Consider the following 27944-nt stretch of genomic DNA (forward strand, 5'->3'; position numbering starts at 1 on the left):
ATGTACTTTATAAACTTTATGGAGCCTTCCAGAGTGTTGTAATACTGCAAAGATATAAGCAATAACTCTGAAAAGAGCATCTTGAAGGTCAGTGCTGGTTTTCTTGAGGTGGAAGGCTGTCATCCATGCATTTTCTCATTTCCTGGTTGTTACTGTTACTGTCATCCTGACTAAGCAATGACGTGTAAAGCTAGGCTTCCTGTTCACTTCCTGTGCTTTTTGGCTGTTCATTTTAACGAATAGCTTAATGAATAGTATACAACAGAGAAAATGGTTATTATTTTGCTTGAGTCATATATCTTAAGCTGAAGCTTTGGGTATTCTACTTATTGTTATGAACGTTATGCAGATATGAACACTTTTGTCTCTGTTTAGAATCCTACAGAGGCTGTATGTGCTGTTGTTTAAGAATACATTCTGAGTATTAGATTTGTTTGATTCACATAATTAAGAAATGTAGAACAGAAACTGTAATAAACACACTTCAGGAAGAGAGGAGGTGAATACATTCATAGAGTAGCAAAGTCGTATTTAGTGGGTAGACTCTACCAGGTAAATGAGTCATAAAAAGGAAAGAAAAATAGGAACTGTGGTGAAAGGAAATTGGTTCTGGAAAGGGACCTGGAGTCATCTTGACTTTTGTCGCTGACCTAGACTTGGTATTTGGACTTCTGTTTTTTTGTTGTTTCTTTGCCTTTCTTTTTTTAATTATTATTTTTTTGTTTTAATCTTGGAAACTTTTTAGTTTCATTTTACTTGGCCTTCTGCTGTTAGCAGAATTTTTTTTTTCTGATTTTGATCCTCAAATATGAGGGAAGAATCCAGGGAACCCACCTCCCAGAAATTTTGTGTAAAGGACTGTTAATGAAAACAGGAAACATATAGTGAAAGTAATACAATATGAACAAAATAAATCTATACAGCATGATATTTTTTTTTTGCATCTTACAATTAAGATGAAAAGTTCAGAGAGCTTTTCTTTTATTGTCTTAAAGTACACTAGTACATACGCAGCAAATGCATGTATGAGTTTTTCTGTTTTTTAGTCTATCTTACCACTGGTGGAAAACTCATTCACATAATTTATCACTCTTTTGGTTTTCCAGTAGCGTGACAGCTTATCTTTAGTTATGTCAATTTGAGCTAGTTTAGGTTAATATATTTGTTATAAAGCATTCCAGCGCCTACTCAAAATCCTTTAAGACCTACCAAAATTGAGATGGTCTGATCTGGAACATGTTTAATAAACTTATATGACTCATCACTGATACGACAGCTTCTCTCATAAGAGTAGTGAATGGAGTGACGTTTTCTGTTAGACTAAATGATGTGCTTCCAAGATGTTTGTAGAGATACCTTTTTTTTTTTTTTAAAGGTCTTTGCTTTTAGACTTGATTGGTATTTGAGTACTAGACTGGGAGCAGAGGTGCTGCAAGAAAAAATAATGCTAAATTCAGGAGAAGATATTTAATCCCATGTACTAGATACTGAAGCTTAACTGGGATCTTGAATACTGAATGTCATCTGAATTACGTTGTTTTTTTTTTTTTTTTGATAGTAAACAAGAAAAATCCTTTGGAAAGCAAGCATGTTGAATCATCTCCATCTTAGACACTGACATATCCCACTTCTATGAAGAATCAGCTCACAGTTCCTTCTGGGAGCCAAAACATATTGTCTTTAAACATGGTAAAGAACAAGGAAATGGTGTGCACACCCGTAAAATAACCAGATGGGATGCTAAGACCCCTTGCTTGTCTGATTCTCTGACTATTTCAGTGTAAATATGTATTTGGGTTTTGCAGCCTGTGTGACTAAGTCTGCCTTATTTCTTCAGGTTTTCCTACCTGCTTGCAGAACACTAGAAAACAATTTGTCAGGTCCACAGTGAATAAAGGAAATGTGATTAAGCTCCTTGTGCACCTCTGCTTAGCTCTGAGTGCTCATCACTCATTTCTTCTTGAAGCTTTGTATCTACCTAATGAGTTACCTTACTGGAACACTTGATTTCCTCTAGAAGAATAAAGGTATTTTCATGTGATTTAGAGCAGATTTACAAATATAACATGCAGCATAAATAAGAATTAGAAGTTTTCATACTCTGTTTCATTGAATGATACTTTAATGCTCATTAAACCCTTGTTAAGTCAAATTATATTAAATGAAACTGTTCAGGGAGTGACATAATGCTTAGTATGGTCAAAGGTGGGATAATCTAGCCCAAGTGTCTGTTTCTAGATTGTATCAGCTGAACAATAATACAAATGAAGTAGCTTAATTGCTACTTCTGGGATTTGCTGAAAATATGCTAGAGAGAGATGGATTGAATGGTGTTCAAAATAGTAGCACAAATATCTGTGCTGTCAAATTTTAATTTGCTGTGGCTCAAGTTGAAGGGCTGCTTTTTTTCTTTCTTCCTCGTTTTCTTTTTTTTTCCTCTCTCTCTGAAGCTGTATATGGGTTCCTCATATCTAAATAATACCAGTGGGAAGTATGTACTTTATCATGGTAAATACTGTTTAGTGTGACATGACATTTTTTCAGGGAGATAGTGTACTCAGGAGTGTCTCCTTCCTGTCCCAATGACTCAGAAAGCTCTGAAAATATACCACAGTGTGGGAAAATTCGCAAGTGTTGTAGTAGGAGTTGCTGGTGACTAATTCAGTGACAAAACAGTGGGCATTGTGCATATTTGTCTACTTTTTGACTTATTAGAACTTAGTATATTTTTGATGGACATCAGCAGTGTGATTTAGAATTGGTGCTACCCCTCTTACTAGCTGCAATCTCAAAGCATAATCCTGATATTTATCCAATGTTCATTACAAAAAGAGAGATGGGTCTAAAGTTCATAGTGACAACAGCTATTGTTCAGATCTAGTAGATATGAAATTTGATTTTTCTTCTAATGTGCATTGACCATATTTATGTATGCCTATGCATGCACATGTAAACAAAACAAATTCTGGTCTGGATAACAAGTGAATTGACCTCGAGGCCTGCACACCTAAATAATGTACTTCCAAACTTGTCCCTTCAGTTTTTATGCTGTTAATTGATTAGACAGTGTGAGTGAATTAAAAACAAAACAAAACAAAAAAAATCCTCCCTTCCCTCCGCCCCCCCCCAAAAAAAAAAACAACTTTCTCCTAGAAATACTCTTTGAAATGGCACACTTCCTTCTGAAAACAAATTATGTGCATCTTCTGACTAGTGTTAGAACTTATGAAAAAGTACTTACTTTTCAAAGATATTTCACTAGAACGAATGAGATAGTTGGTTATACAAAAACAGAAGTTTAAAACAAAATAGTGATTGATTGGGGTAGGTTGGTAGAGTATATTGAACATCAGCAAGAGGACAAGGGATAATTTTGGGTTATTTGTATATATGGAAAAGTGGGACCCCAAAGAATTAAAATCCCTCTCTAGGCTCCTCTATTGGAACAACACATCTCAATCCCAGGAAGCAGCAACATTTTTCACTGGAAACTATTAATATGCAACTTTTTGTATGACGTTTGGAAGCAGATACTGGGAAAAGTGTTAGAATTTGAGGCAACGTGCTTCTTTAATAGATTCTGAAATGTATTGGTGAGTATTTCTGTGAGAACCACTTGGATCTGTTCTGAGTTTCATTGTGTCTATTTGCAAAATGGAGATAAGGCCAACCTACTTCACAAATGATCATCTCCAGATACAGAAAGATCTCCAAATTGTCAATGTGTAAGAAGGCTCAACATTTAAAAAGAAGTCGAACGGTTTCAAAGAGAGAAAAATGTAAATCCAGTGCAATACACATTTATTGCAAAAATGTGTTACAAGAAATTTACTGATATAAACGTCAGTAATTGAGAATTTGACCATTATATCCATATCAGCAGTTACACTTTTTTAAGACCTTAACAGACATAGTGGCAACAGAAGGCCTTATAATTTGTAACCACTATAAGAAAAAATGCCAAGTAGCTTTTGTTTAAAATGCCAGAATTGGATTCCTAGAATAACTAAAAAGCACCATTCATCAATATTGTCAAAAACCCAGTGAAACTCAGGAACTTGTTCAGTAAATGTTGATCTGACTTTGAAGCCTCAGTTAAAAGGAAGTGAGGATTCAAGTTAAAATAAACTTGGAGGATCATCAAGTTAAATTAAAATGAAATAAGAATTGTAGTGAAATAGCATAATTCTTGACACAATTCTGACAGGCACACAATATGTTATTTAGCAGACACAAAATGCTAATGGCGTATTATTTGTGTTCAGTCCAAAAGTAGATTTCTTAAGAAAAGTTAAAACATCTTAGATGCTGATTTACAATACAGTAATAGCTACGTAATACCCAAATACTTATTTTTAGCAAAATGTCTGAAAAATCTTTAAAAAATCAATTTTCTTTAAAATGGGAAAAAAAAACTTTCAGAACTTTTTCTGTATTAAAAGTGACATGAAAAGCTGTTGGTATATTTATTTTCACACTTAGTAATATACTTCCCTTTCACTTGCTAGAACCTTCCTGGGAAACTCCTGCATTTCTATTGCTACATGACAAAAAAAAAACAAAAAAACAAACGAACACTTGAATCATAAATGCCAGAGTACTAATACGGCTGCAAACTCATGAGTATGTTGTTCTGGTTGTTCTGCTTCCTTTCGGTCTGGTGTCTTAGTGGGTGTATATGGTTTTGAGGTGTGTATGTTCAGTTAGCTTCCAATTAATAAGCAAGCAATTATTCTGAAAACCCGTATGCCTATTGGTACAAAGAAATAAGTTTAAATTTTTTGTCATTAAGTGCATTTTAATCATAAAAAAAAAGAAGTCCTTTGTACTGTACACACTACTATCTAGAAATAGCACGTGGTACTTCTGCACAGGATTTTATGACCTACTTCATCTTTGTAGTATACAGTTTGGGTGCTGTGAATCACATTAAATGCTAATAGATTTGTTTTATTCCTTTTAAAGTCATCTTATTATTTTGGCAATGAGTCAGTTTGGGCAATCTTAGGAGAACAGGCTCTCCAGGCCTGTTCAGTAATTATCTTCTTGCACCCATTTATGTCTTTATGCTCTTCAAAGTGCATATTTTAAGTTTCTGAACAACTTCCACGGTCACTATAGATGGCGTTAATAAAAGCTTCCAGCTGTGATTGCAGTTTCAGCACAATTTTGTTTACCTATTCAGAAGAAAGCTAATTTTGAACTGCTCTCATGACCTGGTCTGGAATTGTACTGACCACTTTCAGGGAGCAGACCGTACATCATTTCTAAATCCTTGAGATATCTTTGTTCCTTAGTAGTCAGCATACCAGTTATTTTTATTTTATATTTTGTTTTTTGTATATCAGTTGCTATGGTATGGGACAGCAATTTTCATCCTTGATGTAGTTTTCATCCATCTTATTTCAGCCTTTGTGTGAACTTCCTAGCTAACTAGAAAACTATTAAGAAAGATTTTATAGGCTTTCCTATATGAGGTATGTGAGGCAAACAGAAAACACAGCTGTCTAGTAATGCCATCTGAGGAATAAAAAAGTGGGCAATAAAAAGGCTTAGTCCTTTCAAATGTCCTGGAGACGTAGCATGCCACTTGAGTAAATTGCAGGTCTGGCACAGAGGAATAAACTTTTTGCCAGTTTGGCGCTGCTGCATGAAGTCTCTGTATGGTAATGGACTACATTAGGATAAGTGTTGAGAGATGCATACAAGATGCTGAAAAATTAGGAAAAAAAACAACAAATTGTTGGAATTTTCAGTAACTGCACTCAACACGCACAACAGTCTAGGTGCCACAAAGAATCCTAAGTTTATCTCCTGCTACGGCTACTTTATCTAAGACACAAAAAAAAACAATTCTCAAGACTATCAGATTGTGCTGACTTTATATTTTTTTCTGGCTTCTTGGTTGACATACCCAGGTGGCAGAGACTGACCTATTTTTATATGCTAGATGAACATAATCAAATGATATTTGTTTCACATTATAGGCCATTCTAGCATGTGTCTGTGTGAACATGAAGTTTTGAAATCTCCAGTCAAATGCCTGATTTTTTAAAATTTTTTTAAATAAAACAAATTACTTCTTGGGTGCATAGGTTTCCAGACCAATTCTTGCAGAATCATTTTGGTTTCTGTTTTTGGTCTTCTGCTACAGGTTTTATCATCTGTTGTGTACTTGAAAGTATCTTGAAAATGTCTCCAAACATTATTTTATATTCTCTCTCTTTTCTTTGTCCATACAGCTTATAGGTCAGTTTGAGTGGGAAGCTGTATAGCTCTAGATGTACTTGGCTTTAAGTTAGAAGCTTCAGTACACTTTAGCCCTAAATTAAAGTAAAATTGCTCTTGTGTTGCAATAAATCATGCCAAAGAACACCAGAAATTAAATTAAAATAGGGAAACGTAATTTTGCTGTCAGGAAGGTGAGAGGGAGAGGGGAGGAAGGGAAGAGACAAAAATACAGTTGCTGCAGTGGCCTTCCACAAGGTAAATTACTGGAAGGGGAAGGCACTGATGCCAGAAATGGAAGACAGAATATGGTACCACATGGGATAGAAGACAACTCTGGGCAGGCCAGAACAGAATGAAGTTAGGGGGATTTGTACAGAAAGGTCCCTTTTGCAATTGACTGAAACAACACCAAATCGAGAGTTCTTTGGCTGGCTTCCTACACACAGAAATAAAGCAAGATAAAAGCTGGGGAGGACTACTCCAGTGGAGTATAATAACTTGAGCACTGGTTACTTCAGATGTCTCTTATTCTGCACTGTATGGGGAATATCTTGCTCTTCAGAGTTGTGGAGAACACAGTAAAGAGAAGTCTATTAATATTAAAGCTGAAAAATTCTGTGTTTATCCAACTTGAATTATTGATTGAGAGAGGAAGTTTGATATAAGTTAATGTATTGCTGACCTGTTTAGTAACGAGCAATGAAAACTAGCAAGTTTCCATTGCAAAACTTACTTGCTTATACTGGACGCATATATATATAAAAACTAAGACTTTACCTCACACCATTTAGGATCTCCTGTCTCACAGAGTTAGGTACCTCACTTGTCAGTCAGTGCCTTGAAGGAAAAACAGGCTTCTTAATGGAGTAAGCATCTAATTAGTGATTTTTTATCCTTGGTAAGAAGGAAATGTAACATGAATTTATTCCGTCTGCACAGCTTTAGTAGGTGTTTGATATTTTTTCCCTCTCTTCTTCCTCTGGAAACAAGATATGGCTGTGTGAGATAGCACTTATAAGATGTGATGCATGTTTAATGTGTAACAGAAATACTCTGCAAAACTGAAGGATATATAGCATGTTAGTAGCTGGAAATCAAGCGTGACTTTATACAACTGGTTGTCTTGTAATCAGGCGTACAGATTAGCTCAAAATAAAAAAGAGAAAATGCCGTATTTCTTCCTGTACAATTTAAAACCTCTGCTGAGTATTCAGAGAAGGATGGAAAAAGGGCAAATTTTTAGAGGTGAGAAGAAAAATGACATAGTATGAGTGAGCTATGCCTGCCTGTGGTGGCAGAGGTACCTGGTACGGGTGCTGGGCTTGCAGCCTGGGGGAGCTGGCAAAGCAACAGCTTCTGGGCTTGGCACTTGGCTTCCTCATCGTCACTCTCTCCTTGCTCCTTTAACTAACAGTCCTCTGGGAGGGCAGAGCGGGGTTGAGTTCATCCTTGTGGAAGGGGGAGAGTCTTTGCTGTTTGCTGTGAGTTATATCCTAGATTACTAAAATGATCTAATGCTTTTCTAGGCACAGGTTTCATAGGAATGAATGGTAGCTTGAAGGGCGATTCTTTGCCAAGACCATATTGCACCCAAAATCCGTATGATTTTGGGTCTGATACTGATTTCAGAGGTGCATTCCCAAGGCCAGAGGCTGGCTTCTTTCCATGCCCTTTGGTTTACCAGGCATACTGATTTGCTGAAACATCCAGTTCCTTGTTAGTACTTACTCTTTTGTTACCGTTATTGAAAAAATATTTGCCAGGTTAGTCATTGATTAAACTGCCATTTGTCACCTGGTTAATTCCACTGAATTTAACTGGAAAAGGAAACTTCATGCTAAAAGGTTGCAAAGGCTAAAGCATGCTAAATGTTGCAAAGGCTAAGAGCAGCAAAGGCTAATTATGTATGGCATGCTGAACTGTGGATTGATTATTCACATAACCCAAAAAACTACGCTGTAGTCTATACAAAAATAAACTTAGAATATATTTTGCTCCATTAATTGTAGGTTCTTTCTTTTTTTATTGTACAGCATGACTTAAGCCCCTTCGGGAAAAGGTGTAATCTCTTCCCCCTTTGGGCAAATTTGCCTTGCAATTAAAAATGTCAATTACAATTTCTTTTCGCCTTGTAATCTACTTTTTTTTCCTCCCGTGTAGTTAGTACCCAGTAGTTGTAAATAATTTTTCCATCTCCTCTTGTATTAATACATCTCTTAAGCATTGTAAACAGGCTTTTCAGACTAGTCTCTTCTGGCTTAGAGACGAAGCACATCAGATGCAACTATTTCTCTTCTGCTGTTGAGAATGCTGCTTACAGTTGGAAAAGGATTCCTGGCAAGTGGTTTTTATCACACATTGTTTCATCCTTTACCTGGAGAGATCAACTTTAAGACTCAGACCTTTCCACAGAGTACTTCACATGTCCAAATGTGTGATGCAGACTGTTGGTCTGCGTAACTCTCATGTAGCCTGCAGATGTGGATTCTACTCTCACTCTTTCCTTATTTGTTGGATCTTAGTTATTCTTCACTAGTAGCTTGAAGACTCAAGCCTGTGTGAGCCTCTTCCTTTTAAATATCATGCCAGTTACAAATTGAGTGGACAATGGCTGACAATTTTTTGTGATTTTAAAAAGAAAAAAAAAGTACTGCTTGGAATGTGAAAGATCCAGGATGGAAGACCTAGATTTGATTTAAGGAGAGTAAAAAGTAATCTGTTTTGTCAAAGAAGGGATTTTGCTCTGGCTTCCTCTTTCAGACAGACAATAGTGTGTAAGATAATATTTTTATTCCTTCCCTTACATTTAAATACATAGTAATAAAATGCAAAATACTCTAGAATAATTAGGTCTAGTAAATACCAGATTTCCTCCCTTAAAATACTCGGTAGTGGCTTTTCCAAAGATTCTGTTTACTCGGAGAAGATCCACATGTAGACCTAGTGCACCAACACCGTAGCAGATGACAGCATGTTTCTGCTGGCTGTAGGGAGAGCAGTGCCAAAACATTTCTTATTCTCAGACTTGGAGTAGGAAATAGTGCAAGGAATAGTGCCCGTGTCTAGTATTTGATAGGCACAGAACATGCCTGGACACTTACTAAAATATTTAGTAAATGGAGACAAAAGGGGAGAAAAGTTATAAGCAAAATTATTATCTTAAGTTATGTAGGAAGATGTTAAATGGTAAAAGTTTTTTGGTTGCTGACTTCATTTTAACTCAATCAGAATAGGTTGGTATCTGCTCTGTGGCAGAGATTACCTGGAAACTGCAACCTGCTTACTAGCTCTGCAGACAGCGGTCATGGACAGTTGTGAGCCTGTCCTAGAAGGAAATATTGTTGTCTTGTTTTTATGGCACCCTAGTACAGGGCACTGGATGTCAACTAGTTGCTTTCCCATTCTTTTTCTTCCTTTATTTCTGTACCTGTTTTTGTGCTGCAGGACAAGCTTCTGGGGATACAGTTGGTGAGATACTGCACATTGTTCAGCATAGGTAGTGTTTAAAGAGACTTAGAGAATTTAAAGAGAAACAAAAGGTCATTTTTAGCTTGGTTTTAAATTTTAGGCTTCATGATATGCATGTGTAATCTTAGGCGATACACATGGTAGAAAAAAGTTGTGTTGCTCTAATTTTGGTGTTTTCTGTGTGACAAGGGAAAAGGAACAAGAAGTATTTTTCCAAGTTGATCAAGTTTATTTTGTTAGTGGTTTCTGGCTTTCAAGAAAAAGAAAAACTGTTATTGCAAAATGTTAGATCCATTTAGAATTAACTGGTTGATTTCCTAATGCCCAGCTGTAAATTCTAAGTAGACAGGGATTTGATTCTTTCCAGCAGAGATGCTACATGTTGCACAATGAGACCTTCCTACACTAACTTTGTACTTGGGGTTCATGGCTGCAATATGAGCTCTGTTTCCTGTTTGAATTTAATAATTGAATTTGTTCAGGATCACAAATTATCCTGTACTGTAAACAGAACTTGCAAGAGGATGGCTTTTTGATTTACTCCCAGTCTTCTATTAGAAATTTAGTAGAAAAAAATGTTTGTGAAGGTAATTGTAAATGAAAATGTTTCTTGTTGAGAACGTTGAATCTACATACTTGTTTTTGGTTATGTATATCACACTTGAACCATTATAAATGAGCTAAAATATTTTTGTTTGTGGGAAGAAATGGGGTTTGAATTTAAATGTTTCTTTCAAATATTCCGTTGCACTGCAATACTGCAATAGGAGTGATAAACTTCTGTTTGACTGCAGGAGGCAACTGTAGTCTCTTACAAAACAGCGGTCAGCTGTGGTACTCATGTGGATGTACACATTCCAATCTGTATTAGTTTCACAGAATTTATAATTCGAGTACTGAAAATACTGAAATAATGCAATTCCTCATTTTGATACTATCAGTAGTATATTTCTGCTGTACAAGTGGTAAATGTGAGAGTCCCTGATAAAAACCTCTTTTCAAAGAGCCTTTCATGTGGACCCCTTTCTGAATGTAGTTCTGTAGATTTTCTGTTGCTGTTTTAACATACCTTTGTGTTCAGCTAACAAAATACTGCGTGGTAAAAATGCTCAGTATCTTAGTTTAGGCAGAAATATAAAGCTATTAGGGTTGAAAGCAAATAATAAGAACATCTCTGCATCTCTCTAGTCTTCTTCAGAGAGTCAAACTCTTCAGAAAAGTGTAAATAGAAGGCTTGTTATACATTTTTTCGGTTGATTTATGAGTACTTGTCTTTAACTTGGCAGTATTTTAGATTTGAGTTGTACAATTCTAGGATAGGAATTATTTAAAAACTGTGACAATTATTGAAAGAATGAAAAAAGATTAGATTTTCTGCTGTTTCTAACAATAATACATTCCAAATAACCTTGGATTACTGTTTCTAGTCATTGAGCAACTGTGAAGAGCAAATTATTTTTTTCTGCACCGTATTTGTGTGTGTGTGTGTGCACATGCGTAATACAAAAGTGCATGTATGCTTTTATCTCTCTATACTCTATCTATGAGCTCCAAACTCAGAGTCTTAGAAGAAAGTCACAGTGACTTCAGGCATACAATTCAGCAAGCCGCTGCCATCACTGCTGAAGATCACAGCCACATTAGCAGATAAGGAATGGGAGCAGGTCAATGGTGGAAGGTGATTTGTCCCAATTTCAAAGGAAGGCGAGCAGAATTTACCAGTAAACACACTTTCTCCTTAGGGGAACACATTATTTCTCTGTTAAAGGCTAAATGCAGCTGAACTGGCTTTACATATGTACTAAGTTTAGTCTGTGCGATTCACATAAAAGTGATTGTTCAGCAAGTGAAGGCAGGAGAAAAGAGGCATATAGTCATAATTTACTTATCACAGATTTTGTCAGTCCACTAGCAAACTCGAACTCCCATGTATTGTTATTTTGACAATGCCTGCATTGTATGATTTCTGTATGTTATGTCATGTCTACAGCATAAATGCTTTAGTCTTCTAGGACAGTGGTATACTTTACTGGTAAAATGATAACAAAACCAATCCTGTTGTGCTGCACAGGCTGCTTCAGCACTGCTGACAGGTTGTGCTGGCACAGCATGGTAGGGACTCAGCTTTTTTCATAAACGCGTGTTGATTGTAGCAGGCAGAGGTCTGTGACGTAGACCTAGTCATTGTCTCAGCAAGGTATCCCAGGCCACTTTTAAGACGAGTTAGTTAAGTACTCTGGAGTTTTTTCTGTTTCTTTCCCTTTTAGCCACAGTGTTAACCTAGTGCTTGCCACTACTCAGTGCCTTGTAACATTTGTCCCGATATCTGTCAGAGATACAAGTCTTATGAGGAGCAGCTGAGGGAGCTGGGCTTGTTCAGCCTGGAGAAGAGGAGGCTCAGGGGCGACCTTATCGCTCTCTACAGTTACCTTAAAGGAGGCTGTAGCGAGGTGGGGGTTGGTCTGTTCTCCCACGTGCCTGGTGACAGGACGAGGGGGAATGGGCTAAAGTTGTGCCAGGGGAGGTTTAGGTTGAATGTTAGGAAGAACTTCTTTACTGAAAGGGTTGTTAGTTAGCCATTGGAGTGGGCTGCCCAGGGAAGTGGTTGAGTCACCATCCCTGGAGGTCTTTAAAAGATGTTTAGATGTAGAGCTTCTTAGTGATATGGTTTAGTGGAGGACTTGTTAGTGTTAGGGCTGAGGTTGGACTGGGTGATCTTGGAGGTCTCTTCCAACCTAGATGATTCTGTACTTGTAAGCTAATGTTTCTCACCAAAACTGGGCAGGAAGAGGCATCTTTGGATGTTCTTTGAGAAAGAAAAACTTGTGACTTTGGAAACGTGGGGAGTAAATCATGAAAAAGTAGGAAGGGTGAAATGCAACATAATGGTGTCAGTCAAGAGACCAATATATTTTGCTTCTCCATCGTAATCTAGAATTCGTTTTAAACATTTGGGGGATAGTGAAGTTTTTAAATAGAGATGGAACTATACACTAATTGCACCAAATCAGTAATTTTTGCTTCCTTATTTTTGCTTCCTTATTCCTTTCCAGATTGCTGCTTTGAAAATGCTGAATGTTAGATATGCTGAAATACTTCTTTCTGATACTTTTAAAAAATGGAACTTCTGACTCTGTTTTGCTTACTGATTCCTGTATTCTGCGAAGATAGCACCTACAGAAAAAGTCACATGGTAGAATGCAGCTGAACAGGTTTGGAGCAACATCAGTGTTATCCTGTGCTCTTGATCTCTGACAGAGCTCACCCACGAGTAAGAACTGGCCTTCAGACCAAGGCAGGGAATAAGTGGCTTAATGTAGGGGTTTTAAAAAGTGCTGCAGTGTCAGGAATACACAAGGGGTTTTGTGTGCAGTGAATGCAGAGTACATCTTCAGACCAAAGAGGCAGGCACAAGCAGATAATCTGAATGTCTATAGCAAAGCTCTTGAGTTGTTGCTGAAGCTACCGGAGGTGGGTTCTCTGTAGCTGGTGCATTTCTGTGCCTGCAGAATGACTAAAGATGAGAATGGGGAGAACTCTGCTGGCTCCATCTGTGACTCACAGCCATTTCATGGCATGCTTGTTGTAATGTGGGAGTATACTCAAGCTGGCAATTTAGTATGTAAAAGGGGCTGCAATATGAGGTCTAACGTAGAACTTTGAGTCAGTTTAGCTGCATAACAACAAATGGCATTCATAATCCTGGTTGTACCAGAAGAGAATGTTTTCTGCCTTATTCTTTATGTTCTATTATATTATGCATCTTGAATGTTTTTTAGTTCAGTCTAGAACAGAACAAAATTAATTCCGAAATTTTAATGGTTGAGAATATTGGTAAGGGATTTTTGTGTGACAGCATCCCGCTGGGTTTAACCCAGTTTCTTTCACACATTCAAAGAGAAAGTATACAGAATGTTTAAAGCTCTTGGCAGTATGAAAGGCTTTAGGTGAGAAGCTCTTTCAAGTCTTGTAGAAGGCTGTACTGGTGATGGCCAACCTGAGTCTGTGCTGTCATTTACCATCTTCAATGTCCAGCGGTCCCCAAAATATTTAATCAGCAGATAGGTGATCCTTTGTTGGAAAGCCCTCTCTCAAACTTAGTTGCAGATTTGTCTTCACAGAATTGTTAATAATGCATTTCTGTGTCACAAAAATGGGCCATCATCATTCAGAATAAGAACATGCTTATGGTCTGCTTTTCATATAGGTATGAAATGAGCAAAAAAATGCAATACAGGTGCAGAATGCCTAGAATTAGTCTGTCCGTGTTCTTAAAACTTATTTATTTTGAGGGATGCTCATTCTCCTTGGTTATTCAGTGCTGACCTCTCTTGCAAAAAAATCTCCCAGAATGACTGTAGGATAATCTGGGAGATGGTTGGAACTTTGAACTCTGCTCCACTGAGTTCTTGCCAGAGGGCTCTGATTCGCAAAAGGCAGCACTGCGTGACATCAAGCCTCTAACTTACTCTTGCATCTAGCCAGGAGGCAAATGGTGCCTAAATCTCATCAAACCTGATCTGGGTCGTTGGTGCCCCAAGTAGTTGGCCAACACCACACTTCAGCTCATTTCATTACCACTCGGGAGCATGGGTAATGTGGTTTGTGTACTGCTTTCACCTAAATGAGTCTCAGACAGGCTTAAAGGTTAAAAACACTATAGTCTTACTTGAGAAAAGCAAAAGATTTAGTTTGCAAAGATTTGTACACAGTATATGAATGTGAAATCAGGATTCCAGTGAAATACATCCTCATGCTGTACTTCATATTAAATTGCTTTTGTTATTGTTCATTAGGATTCTAGCAAACTGTGAGAATGACCTGACAGCAAAATTTTACTTCTGAGAACTAAATCTTAAAATCAGATAAGAAACAGGTTGTAATACCTAATTCTTTATGAAGCAATTTTTAAAGATTGTTAAGATGGTCTTATACATCTTATACATCTTATATGTACCAATACATGGTACTTTCTTGCTGTTCAACTTGCGGTTATTGCTTTGTCTTCAGTTCTTCAGAGGCCGTGCATGCCTCATTAACACGTTATTTTTAACGTGGCTTATTATTTACAGTATTTCATGGAAACTACTCCTAGCTTACTGGTATTCAGCTTGATAGAATCACAGATAGACAATGACTGTCATCTTCAACTAGCCAGCAAAAAAAAATTTCTGAAGCCCTCAGTGTGAGAAATCAGCTAAGGACTTTTGGGTTCCTGAGGCAAGCGTAGTGAACAAGTGGTCATTCAGTTTCAGGAAAGTGAATGGTTTAAAACTCTGAGTAGTTCAGTACCTGGTAACACAAGCTACCAAGTATTATTATTTTAGAATGAGTATTTGGAATTTTAGAGACAAAAACCAACTGTGGTGTATGTTTAAAATTAGTATGTAAATATTGAATTGCTAAGCTGCAAAACATTTCGATCATTTTGTGCTGAGTATTTAAGAATAATTTGTTTTTTGTTCAGTGTATGTTTTTCTAAAAAAAAAAAAGGCAATGAAAAAGTGATCACGTTATAGAACCCACAGCTAAGCAGAGATAATGGTCTTAACTGGGGGGCTGCTTACCTTACATAAAAATTCAGAAAGTTATTTTTGTCACAGCTAGCTGAATGGCACTGTAATTTTCAGTGAAATTATTGTAATTCAAACAAGTCCGTGTATACTGAAAAAGATGAGAAACGTATCTGTTTTTAACCAAGGTTAAATAAATGATGACAAACACAAGGAGAAGGAATACTTCAGAAAATGTTAGATTTTATCGATAATGTAATAGGTTGACGGATTTTGTTTTTCACTTAATGTAAACACTGACTGCTATGTAAGTATGTAGTGCATTTTCTTAAATTTTGTGAGAATTTGTAGTTAGATTTCTTTGAAAGTTTTATTGAAAAAGTACTTCGAAAATATTTTTGTCTTTCTTTTTGCCTCTATTTTGCCAAAAAACGATTATTTTATACATTCCACTTAATTGAAACTTGCTGCCTGCATTAAATATCTATTTTGAGAAATGAGATGGAATTTAATGAAAACACTGCTCGTCTTTTTGTTGTCTTTCCTATTATGCTTGCATCTCCCCCTTCCTCAGCATAGCATCAGTAGCATTTATCTTATTATCTTGTTTGGGGAAAATATTCTCCTGTGAAGTTAATGCTGGTCATTCTCTTGTGTGGTCTGCACTTTACACAAAGTCAGGTCAGTTTTTATTTTCATCCAGCTTTCTGAACTTGTTAACTCATCTCTCCTTGATTTCCTTTAAATGGCATTGTTCTCTTCACACCTACCCCAAGCAAGTTTGTGAATTCTTAATTGCATTTAACCTGTACCCTCTACTCCACTCTGATCAGACCACACCTGGAGTATTGTGTCCTGCTCTGAGGCCCCCAACGTAATAAAGACATGGACCTGTTGGGACAAGTCGAGAGGATGGCGATGAGGATGAGCAGAGTGCTGGAGTACCTCTCCTATGAAGACAGGCTGAGAGAGTTGGGGTTGTTCAGCCCGGAGAACAGAAGGCTTTGTGGAGACCTTACAGTGGTTTCCCAGTACCTAAACAGGGCCTACAGGAAAGCTGGAGAGGGGCTTCTTATCAGGGAGTGTAGTTACAGGGCAAGGGGTAATGGCTTTGAACGAAAAACAGTAGAATTATGTTACATATAAGGAAGAAATTCTATAAGGGTGCTGAGGATCTGGACCAGGTTGCCCAGAGATGCCCCATCCCTGGGAGTGTCCAAGGCCAGGCTGGATGGGGCTTTGAGTAGCCTAGTCTAGTGGAAGGTGGTGGAACTACATGATGTTCAATGTCTCTTCCAACCCAAACCATTCTGTGATTCTAGTATATAGCAGCTCTTTGAGAAGTAAGCTTTATAAAGCTAAAGATTCTAGAACCGACAGTAAAATGAAAAAAGTTTTGGATTTAAGAAAATAAATAAATCAGTGTAACTCCAGTAAGTGAAATTGAGTTCTTAATTAACAATTCACCAAATCCACATGTAGGCATATAAATGTGACCTTTCAAGAGGATCACCTTCTTTGAAGCATGAGCATCTGTCATAAAGCTGAACTCCCCATGATGGCAAAGGAGAGGATTTAGGCCTGTATTTACCTGTTTTTCTCTGATTATCATTAAAGGCCTGGTTATTGGGCAGAAAAGGGCAGGAGGAGAAAGGGAGAAGGCCATGCTTATTAGGAGTGCTTTTTTTTTTTTTTTTAATCCTAGAGTTCTCCACTCAGTTGGGAGAACAGTAAGTTGGCCTGACTTGAAAAACCTGAGTCCGGTATCTTTATGATAGCTACCCTTGCTATTCCATACACAGTGAAGAGGCCACTGTCATCAAGTTCTTTCTTGTTCTTCAGGCATCTTTGTGAAGGCCAGCTGGAAAACTTGATTTAATGCTGCAGTGATTGGTACCTGCATTTAAGTCTGGTACCACTATTTATCACGTTTGAGTAGCACAAAAGGATGCTTATGGTTTCCTCTTTCTTTCTTTATTCCTTTGATGCTTATGTAGGCACATTATGTGCATAGTGAATTTTAAGCTGTGCCTGCATGTGAAAGATTTTTGGAATTGAAACAGTTGGGAACAGGAGTACACGTTACTGTTCCTTACAAGTGTTCTTGGTAAAGCTGTCAAGGACAAAGCACAGCTCCTTCTGGTGTCTGGCTTCTGTGGGGAAGATTTAATTTCAAGCATTCAAGAGCATGTTGCTTTAGTGAACAGTTCAGATTTTTACTGATGGCATTATCATTTGGTATGCATAAGTGGGATGTTTTAAGTGGGATCGCTGTTAAGTTTCCTTGCTGGCTCATGACCGGTTGTTGCTAAGAGATGTTCACACGTATTTGCTGTGTGAGGGAGTTCATCTCTGTTATGTAGATTTTGATAGCACGATCCAGAAAATATGAATATGCTAATGATTGAACTGTACAGAATGGGGGGAAAAACATGAAGCTAGAAGCTCTGTTTTATCTATTTATTTATTGTTGGAAATAGATTTTATAATTGTTGTAATGGCAGCCATTTGCTTAAGTATTTATTTGGTCCTCTGAAGCAGAGTTATCCGAACAATGAGAGAGGTGGGAGCAAAGAGAATCATGTGAAGATGGCATCCAGGATGCCTGTCATAGTGAGTTGTCTCTGCTGTGAATTGGGCCATCACAACAAATATGGATAATACTTTTGGCCATTCTGAGAATGGCTGATAAAGACATATTTCTAAATAATAAACATTCAAGTAAATATGACTACTTCACAAATGGTTAACATCCAAGTGTTTTGATAGAAATTGTTGAATATTTGTATTCAACAGCTGTTTGTGTCTGTAGTTGAAATTGTGCAGACCTGCTAATCTGAGGAAATAGCATCTGGTTGCAGTGATTTATCTGTTGAAATTTCTGTAGACTTCCATAGTATTTCCATAATAACCCTCTTGCTATTTAAGCACCATCCCTTCTGTATCTAACCAAAGGCATATAAAAATTTAAGTAGGTCAAAAACCTACAAAACCTTTCAAAAATACTTCTGTTGTCTGGGGGAGAGGTAGGGCTTCTCTTCCCTTGGAGTAAGTATTTATCAGTTCCAAAATCCATCTGAACCACTGCTACTACAGATAGCATTACCTATTGATTTCTACTATCAGTGGATACAATTGTGTGGTAGTAGTATCTAACCAGGAAAAATGAAAAATTACAGGGAAATAAAAACATAGCTTAAAATGTGATGGCACTTTAATAGTGTTTAAAATGGGAAGTGGATAAAAAAGATGGTGGTGCCTTGCTTTTAATGTTTTTCATGGGATTCTTTTGAAGTACTGTTAAGCCATGATGGTATTTCAAAAAGAGGAATATTCATTTACTTTCTTTTTTTAACTGCAGACCTATGCAGTGAATATTATGCTGCTGGCATGAATTTCAAGGGAATTTCTGCTCCTGTATAAACAGAACATGTTTTTCCATGTTCTCTAAATCAAATGTAAGTTGAAATATTTTATTTGAATGGGCATTATCCTTCCTGAAAAAAATGTTTCTTGCGGTAGTAATGATGCTTCTTCATAGTAGTAGCTGTTAATATAATGAATCATAGTCTCACTTCGAATTGCTTAAAAAAAAATAAATATTGGTTTCCAGATAGTTAAGAAGGACTCACAAAACTGTCGTTGTCTAATTTACACCTATCCTTTCTTTCCTATTGCTTTTGTCTCATGTCATCAAAATACCTTTTCACTTTTTTCACTTAATAAAAACAGCATTTAAGCATTTCTAATGTGAATGCATTCAGTTCCAGCAGTCTATCAGAGGATTATATTTTGTCTGTTGGTTTCAGATAGAAATAAAAACTTTTTCATTGAAGAAGCAGTTTTCAGTTTCATGCTTGCAAGAACTTATCACAAACTGTACAGATATTGTTCTAATTAGGAAATATTACCTTGACTGTGTGTCCTTAATTATTCTCATAATACCAGGTAGATAATGAACAATTTAATACAGGCATAAAAATAACTTTACGTTTCACTGGTTTGACTTTGAAATAATCCTGATGTACTTTGACTCTGGAAATGTTCCTTGGCCTATAGCTATAAGTAAGAAGGGTCACCGAGGTGTTATTCAATAGGCAATAACTGGAGAATTAACATGGAAAAAATTATGATTTACTCAGCTAGGAAAATATTCCAGTGTAACTTAAAAGCTGAGCTATGTTTTAAGAAACAAATAATTAAGCTATTTATATCGAGTTTAACTGTACTAAAATTCCAAACAGTTTCAATTAGTCTTATTTTGTTATGAAATTCTGTTAGAGTAAAATAGATTTTGGATGCTAAATAGACAGTGGACTCATCAGTCTTGTATCTTGGTATTGTTTACTGATGGGAATTTTCCAGGAACTTTTTGACTTTGTTTAGTCTAACTGTAACAATGATACAGAGAAAAACATTTGAAGTACTATTTATTTTTTTCCTCAAACTCACTGAGACTTAAACAACAGCTTAAGTTTTATTCTTTCAGAGGGCTGTCATCTGCAGCTCAGTTACGCTGGATAATGTACAGCTGCTGTGCTCTTATTCCTAGGCTGGTATAGATCATTTGTGTTTAGTCTTTTAACAATAAGTGTACAAGTCCTTGGGCAGAGTTGGAGTAGGGGAAGTGTGAATTTCAGTCCTACAATTCTGTGCAAATAACCATGATATTCACTTGAGATGGTTATCAGGTAATTGTTCATTGAGAGGGAGTCTCATCTACTTCAGTTAATCATACTGTTTCTAATCTTGTGGAGACTTTTAAAAATGCTTGCAATAGTTCAGGTTTAATATTAATTTTAAGCTCTTTAAGAGCATAAATAGTCTCAAGAGTAGCATTGTTTGCCCAGGTATCTCAGGCTTTTGATTTTATTATTATTATTTTTTTCTTTTCCCCCTGTGTTAGGTAATTTGTTTTCGTGTCTACAATAACACGTCTATCAGCTCTTTTGTCAGTTACAGACACCAGAAAATATAGATTTCTTCATATGCACTTCCCAAGAAGTGATGTGGTTTATCTGATGAATCTCTGAGTAGCACAGAGGACTGGGATGCTTAGACTCCACAGTGTTGTCAGTGAAGTAACATAAGTGATAAGTAGCAACAAGGCATTTAAGAGCAATTAAGGGCCCAGCTTCAGAAGTTGTCAATGGCTCTTCAATCTAGATCTCTAGAAGAAAATTCCCAGCATTCATCTTGGTGCATGAAATAATTTCTGAATGATCATTTGTATGGAACAGCAGTGTCCAAATAGATCAGATGATACCATTCTTCTATAGTAACGAAACTATGTTCAGATCTACCAACATAACAGAATGTACTTGTGAAATAAACATACTTAAAGCAGTTTAAAGAAAAAAAGTCCATTTTCTATAAGGAGTAAGAGAGAAACCTCTTCTACAAACCTATACCAATAGTAATCCAATGTTTTAATCTGTATTTTCCCCACAAGGCTAGAAATAAAATGGGGGCTGTGAATGCGGTTGTTATGACATGCAGTGTATGTGATACTAGCTTCTGTCAAGTACATTGCTGAAGCTGGTCTCCTTTAGTGTTTAGAAAACGGTAACTACAAGATACATTCTCTCCTAATTGTAAATTGCCTCTTACAGGCATTAATATCGTTTGGTATTGCCAACATTAACTAGATGATTAATGGTATCTAGGTAGGAGAATAATAAACAGACCAGCACAACTAAGAAAGTTATTGAAGACATTTAATGTGATAATTCAGGGTAGAGCCTTTCCAAAGGTGGGTTCCTTCCCTTCCACTTGAGTTTTGTCTCTGCTTAATATGAAATTTCGAAGCTCAGTATGGTAAAAACTTAAGGTAAAAATCATTTTGTTGTTATAGAAAGGCCTTGTATTGGAAGTTCCATGATCCAGCCTTATTGTTATAGTTACTTGTTATATGGATGCTTTGGTATTTATGCTTTTGGGATTCTTGTGCTTGCGGTCATTCCCTTGCTCTATTTATTTGCCTTTTCTATCTCCCACCCTGCCCACCTTTTTAGCTACAATACTAGTAGTAATTATCCTAAATCAGGCTGGGACTGTAACCACATGTTATGAAGAGTGAATTATGCACTTGATTCCATCACCACCACCAAATCACTAGTATATGCATCTTCCTAAAAGATAATCTTAAGTTTTCATACCTTTGCTCCAAATGTTACAAATGTCCACCTCTAAAAATATATATAATTTAAAATATGCTTACTGTTTTCCTTCACATTTTTTCTTTTTTTTTCCCCTCTCCTTCATGTTTTTTTTCTTGTTTTTTTCTTCCCTGCTCCTTCTTTAAACAGATTGAAGGCATTAAAAGCAGCTTATGGCATTAGATCTTTTTAAGCTGTTTTAGGTGCTTTAATGCCTTAAATAATTTTACATTTCTCTTACTTCCCTTGCCCTATAAAATAGAACACTCTCCTGACCTCAAAACCAAGAGCACAGTTTGGAGGGGAGAAGCAAGGGTGCAGGCTAATGCATAGAAATAAGATAAAATTCTTTTTTTTTTTTATGTATTATCCTTTCCCTCAGGAACATGCATATTGCTCTTATATTTAATTGGTCTGTAGTTTATTGGCAACTTCAGATCTCCTGGAAAAATAAAGTACACTTATATTAGCAAGTAAGTGCTCTATTTAATAGATCTTAAGAAAAGGCTTAAAGCATCATAGAGCAGGCTTCTTTGGCAAAATGTTGTTAAAATAAAATAATAAAAAAAAAGACTAATGGTAATTAGGTTAAGGAAGCAAACAAGTCTATATACAGTCTAAAAATGTTTTGTACTCGCTTGATATTGTTTTACATGTAATCTCTCCAGTTTGTAAAGTAAAAAAAAAAAATAAAATAAAATGCCCCAGAACTCGAGGGCGATTTCAGCTTCCAGACTTGGGGAATATTCTTAGACTCTATTGAATTATTGCCAATAGATTCAAACATAAGTTTTCCACTAACGAACAGAACCATATTAGTTGGAAAGGGTGGAGTAAAAGGAGGAAGGGCCTAAGGTGCTACTGAAATGATAGAGAAAGCAGAAATCTGATGTGATTTTTAGAAAATAAGAATAAAGTAAGAGGGCTTTACTGGAGAATGAAATGTAAAATTTCAGTTGTCTAAGCTTTGCTGTATGAACAGACGTTACTGTGGGACTGTGCTTTTGCAAAGAGTGAGCAGTGACTCTTCAGCCAGGGCAGTACAAACATTCAGAGCCCTCTGTGTTAGTAGTTTGGCATGGCAGTTAAGAAATAGCAAGAACTATTTATAGTCTTCTGAGATCTGGAGATAATATCTAGGTCCTGCTGAACTAAAGATACAAATCCTATTAGAGAAAATCATGGTAGCAATTATCTTCGTATTCTTACTCTCTTCCTTCTCATGCAAGAGAGATGCAAGTATGTGCAGGAGGGAGCAAAGCAGAAACAGCTAATTGCTTAGTTCTCTTGCCATATCCTTGTTGCCCTCACAAAATGAAGAAGGTGGAATGTAAGTCATTGTGCATCGTGACTTTTAATACAGTTTTTGATCATGCGGGCATCTTTACAAAGAAAGATGCTTCCAAATTGTGTTAATATTTTCATTTGAGGATCTATTACTTATGAATTTCTGTTTTAAAAGCATTATATAAATATAGAATTTATGCTTACAAAGGATTTATTGTCTTTCAATTAAACTGATTACATCTATTTTTAAAAAAAAGCAAGTAAGCAAATATTGTCTTGAATATTAAGACAAGTATTCTAAAGGACATGGTGGCAGACTGGAATGCAATTCAGAAATTCTTGACTTGTACTTGGGAGTTCATTCTCTCTTCCACTTCAAATGAGGAAATGATGTTGAGGCATTTGTTTATATTTAATTTTCAATAAATTTTTTTCTTTTTAACCAAAACCTAAAATGACCTGAACGGTCACTAGGATTTAGATCATGTTCTTCCTTCAGAGGCTGACGTTTGGATTAGAGATTGCAAAACTAAGGTGAATTGCACATAGATATTCCTTCTATTTCTTCCTAGTGATGGTTAAATCAAAAATTCTAAGTGCTGAATAAGTACATTTGTAAACTAGAGGCAAAAATATAATTCTAATTTTGCCTGGAATGCTATCTGACACTTCTTAGCCCTTGGTCTGACTGCTTTGTTATATCTTCGGATACATGTAAGATTGTGAATGTGTTATATTGATGGAATATAGGCTGGCAACTTTAAATTTTCATGCTAATACAGACAAAAATACTTTCCTAGGATATTGAAAAAAATGTATTTTCTAGGATACAGCTGCAAATTGGGAGTGTCCTTGACCTCTGGCTGAGAGGACTTCTAGCTCCAGTTCTATATTTGCTGAATTTTATAACTCTTTCAATAAATAAATGTTTTTCAATAACAGGAATTCCTCACTGTCATGCTTTGATATTAGTCACACCTCTGTATTAACAGGCTCCTGTTTTTCTGTTATCTGGAAGCTGAGGGAATTCTACAGTACAGCAGCCACCCTTCTTCCATAATGTGAGCAGTCTTGCTGTAGCTGAGTAACCCTGCTTTGGATTTTTACTATGAATGAATACAAGACAAGGAGTCAAAGATAACTGCTTGAAAATTTCCTGAAGGAAGATTACTGTATAAAGCCCATAAGAACCAGGGCCAATAAGCGAATGGTGAAATTAGTCAATAAACTGTCAATAAATGGCTCCAATTTCCACTAATTGGTAGCATATTTAGCAGACTGATGGCAACTCTAACTGAAGGCTCAGTAAGCTGCTCTTCTCCTCCTTCCATTTTCCTCAGTGTTGGTAGTGGCAAGTTTTCTGATCCTTTGAGTTTCAGATATATAAAAACTCTGATCTGAAGTCCACATTACGTCACAGTCAAGTTACAGACAGTGATTCACAGAAAACCGGTAGAGTTAGTTTTCTTTGGCTGATCAGAATCACAAGCAGCATGCTTTATTACAGCTTATATGCAAGTGTTTCCAAGTCAGTATTTGAGCATTCATATTCATATTGATAGTAAGTTTCAGAGCTCTCTAATATATCTGGATCCAAGTTAAATTTGGAACTTTGTCTTGTCTGTCTCTTCTCTACTGTGACTTAGTGTGCTGGATGCTTAAGCAAAACAACAGTAATAGCATCTACATGGTATCTTTTTAGCACTAGTGTCACAATGAGTATCAGGCAACTAAGTACTGATGTTATGAAAGCTTGCCTTTTATTTCTAATTGGGAAAAGAACAGAACTGCTGCCATAAATTACTAGATTCCCTGGCTGGTGGTTCACTTTGTCTTCTGTGGTCATTTTTGACCTGAGAATATCTGCTGCAACATTTTCCATTTATGTGTTTTGGCACTTCCAAGGAGTACAGATGGATTTCTCTGGCACCTGTTATACGTTCTGCCTCAGCAACGTCTGAAAGGGCTGATGTAACCTACTTGGAAAAAAAAAATAATAAAAAAAAAAAGATGGACTGTATTTTTCATCACATCTTAACTACCCTTTCATTGAAGCCCAAATGTGATTAAGGCTGTGGTACCAGCGTAACAGTGCCAGTGCAGGGGAGAGCTTATGTAGCAGAAGAATGAACTCGTGTCCTATTGTGCAAATGTACTCCTTACTATGTAATGGAAGATTGCAAATTTCAGTTAATACCAGGCCCAGATGTTGATTCAGAGAAAGGGATCTTCTGTCTCAAGCTTGCAAGACCAGTTATTCTATTTTAGGCATTTCAGTAAAGAATCCACTATTTCATCTTGAGCGGTCTGGTGTTTTCATATCATTGGATCAAAGAGACGGGGGCTGAGGTATTACTGTCTGACCACACCACTTCAGCACTCAATTTACTTCCTACTTTCAGAAGTGCTGACATGTTACAGATGAATGTAATACTATATTATGGAGGAATTTTTAATTCTTTCAATAGGTAGGACTATAATGATAACTCATGTAATACTGTTTGAAAGATAGTTTCTCAGACACTTTCTCTTTCCACTTTTCCTTCTTCTTTTACCACACTTTTTCCATAGCAGTTACTACATATTTGGCAGTTTTCTTAGGAACTGTTGACTAGAGAGCCTGTGTGGTGGTCCCTCTTGTCATCTTAACTATAGCAGCAAAATCAATCACAGATTTTTGTCTGAAAGAGTCCCTTTAACTTGTTTCAATGTCCACTGGCTCAATTTCAACTAAGGTCCCACTTTCACTGTATTTCCGGTCTATTTAATTGTTTCTTTTTTTTGTGCGTGTGTGAGAATGCAGTGATATACAATGGCCATTTATTTTTATGAAAGCTGTCAGTGTAATTTCTGAGGTCATTAGAGGATATTTGGGGTTGATCCCCACAGTAACACTGGGCATAAAAAACATCTTGGAGAATGAGCTTGTTGTCCTTCAGCTGCCTTTTAGTTCAGAGACATCTGTCACATGCAGGACATTAAAAATAACCTAGTGGTTAATAGCTGCCTCAAAATAACAGCCAGCAAAGTATATAGAAAAAAAGGAAATGAGAATTGAGATCATATTTCTGAAAAGGGTCAGTTAATTACTGATTTATTTTAAATTCTGGAATGATTTCTGCTTGGCTGCTTAATTTTGCTGTGTTTTAACCCATATCTGTTTTAGCCAGAGGCAGGATGTCTAAGACTGGATGTACAGGGGATTTTATCTAGCTGTCTGCAGAGAACCATAGCCCTGTAAAGTGTTGATGATGTCCTACAGTGCCATCAAGCATAATATTAATGACATACCAAATTTTAAATGGTGTTTAGAGTATTTTTATAGACTGTTTTTACCTTTATTTTTGTAACTATCACATTTCTGCAAATCATGAAAAGCTTGAGTATTTAGTATTTAGTATAGTTCTACGTAATAAAAATTGTAAAATAAAAATCTGCTTGGAAATCCAGTCCCTAGAGTTTGAATGATGTTTAATTATAGCATGCTTTTCTTTAGAATGTATAGTTGTTTGAAAATATCAATAGGAAGAACAAGATTTGTAACTAATTAAGAAAGGTAATTTACCTGCATCTCAGCAACCTTTCAGGAGAAAACAAAGGTCTCTGTAAAATACAGGTTTTTCTTAAAAGAAATGCCATTAAAAAAAAAAAAAGAAAGAAAAACTAAGTAGTCAAATGGGTGAAAATAACCTTCCATCCAAGACTAGGTTTTACCGAAGTGGTATTCAAATGTTTGAGAACAAAATGGAGTGCTAGAAAAGTACATTGATTTGTCTGCCTGTGATGACAAAAAAAATATATATATTACATATATATATATATCCAAGTAAGATGCAAAGGATACTCTCAAATACTTCCTTAATCTTTGAGGGTTTAAAGAATCAGGAAAAAAAATAATCTTATTTGCCCTGAATAGTGAAGGCAAGCATCCCTCTCTTTTCTCTGTGCTGATAACATTCACTGGAGTTCTACTAAAGCTCCACTGGTTGTTTAAAGAAAGAAAGAAAGAAAGAAAAAAAAAAAACACACCTAAATTACAATGGTGCTTGCTTTTCTAATGGAAAAAAATATAGAGGCATGCAGTCAGGCTTGGTATGTAGGAAAACGTAAGAAATGACTATTTTTATCTGTATATTCATGTTTATATAGGAGGCTAATAGGATTTTAGTAGAACCCCTGCTTGGATCACTAACGTCTTTTGAATGGTTAGCAAAATTTAAACGTCTTTTGAATGGTTAGCAAAATTTACCTGGAAAAGTCCCTGGTCCATCTGAAAAAAAAAAAAAAAAAAGGAGATAATGCACTAGCGCAGCAAAGTCAGCAAAATAAATTTAAAGGGGGAAAAATAAAACAAACACTACTTTATAGCACTTTATATGGTCTGAATTTTTGGGTAGACCTGTGTGGTGCCAGGAGTTGGACTCGATGATCCTTATGGGTCCTTTCCAACTTGGGATATTCTATGATTCTACGATAGAACAATTAACTTCTTTAGCTTCTTATCTAGGCCTCCCTGGAAAAGATAGGGAGATAAGTTGCAGGTTCTGTAGCAATTGAGTTAAAAATCAGTTCATTGCAGGACCTACACAAGCTTCAGTTTCTGGTGCAGCTAACAGCATTGTAGCCATAAATGTTCGTCTGTGTTTTTTCTAAGTGCTTCCTGTGTTTGGGGTAAGAGAAGTTCAATTGTAGTTTGAGACAATACAGCAAGTTGAACCACGATGAGAATTCTGTTGCTTGTTTATTAACTCTGTATCTAATTCTCTCAGGCTGAGAAGGCTCTTATCTTTGCTTTTGTCTTGGTTCTGTATAAACTTTAAATATCTTGAATAAATTATGGCACATGAATTTCAGTGAGAAGACCTATTTCTCATCTGTGACTTTTTTTGTTTACATAGACCTAATGTAAATGATGCTGGTACATGTTGGGGGAAGGCACCATGTGTCAGTCACAGAGGAGGAATGTGCTGAAGTGCTAAAAAGGAAAAAGTTGTTCTCTTCCTACACTTCCTTCTTGTAGCTGAAGTACTTACGATCTGGTCACAAACATGTTTAAGCACTTGACTGGAACCTTAGGTTAATTTGGTACTTTTTGATTTAAGTCATGGAACAGTTATATGAATCATGCACGGAGATTAACATTTTTATGTGTTTTGCTAAGAGGACTATGAAACTGATGAGGCAAAGGCAGGGGGATAGAAATGTCTCCTGAATGCTTCCTTCTCCTGTAATCAAGAATCAAGAAAGTCTTACAAGCTATGTAGTAGTCACTATTGTGTGCACTGTG

The 27944-nt window shown here is 36.4% G+C and overlaps 1 protein-coding gene across 33 annotated transcripts in view; it reads left to right on the forward strand.

Moving 5' to 3' along the window:
- The window catches only part of KCNMA1 (potassium calcium-activated channel subfamily M alpha 1), a 475240-nt gene that overhangs the window by 51422 nt on the left and 395874 nt on the right, over positions 1-27944 (forward strand). Inside the window, exon 2 of one of the 33 annotated variants that reach the window (XM_067000563.1) lies at positions 1559-27864. The exons of the other annotated variants lie outside the window; for them this stretch is intronic. Within the exon in view, the coding sequence (XP_066856664.1) occupies positions 1559-1561 (3 nt within the window). The 3' untranslated portion in view covers positions 1562-27864. Of the gene's footprint in view, positions 1-1558; positions 27865-27944 lie in introns of those variants that run through there. 33 annotated transcript variants of the gene reach the window in all.

The sequence above is a fragment of the Anser cygnoides genome, chromosome 7 (assembly GCF_040182565.1).
Source record: "Anser cygnoides isolate HZ-2024a breed goose chromosome 7, Taihu_goose_T2T_genome, whole genome shotgun sequence".
Taxonomy (NCBI): Eukaryota; Metazoa; Chordata; class Aves; order Anseriformes; family Anatidae; genus Anser; species Anser cygnoides.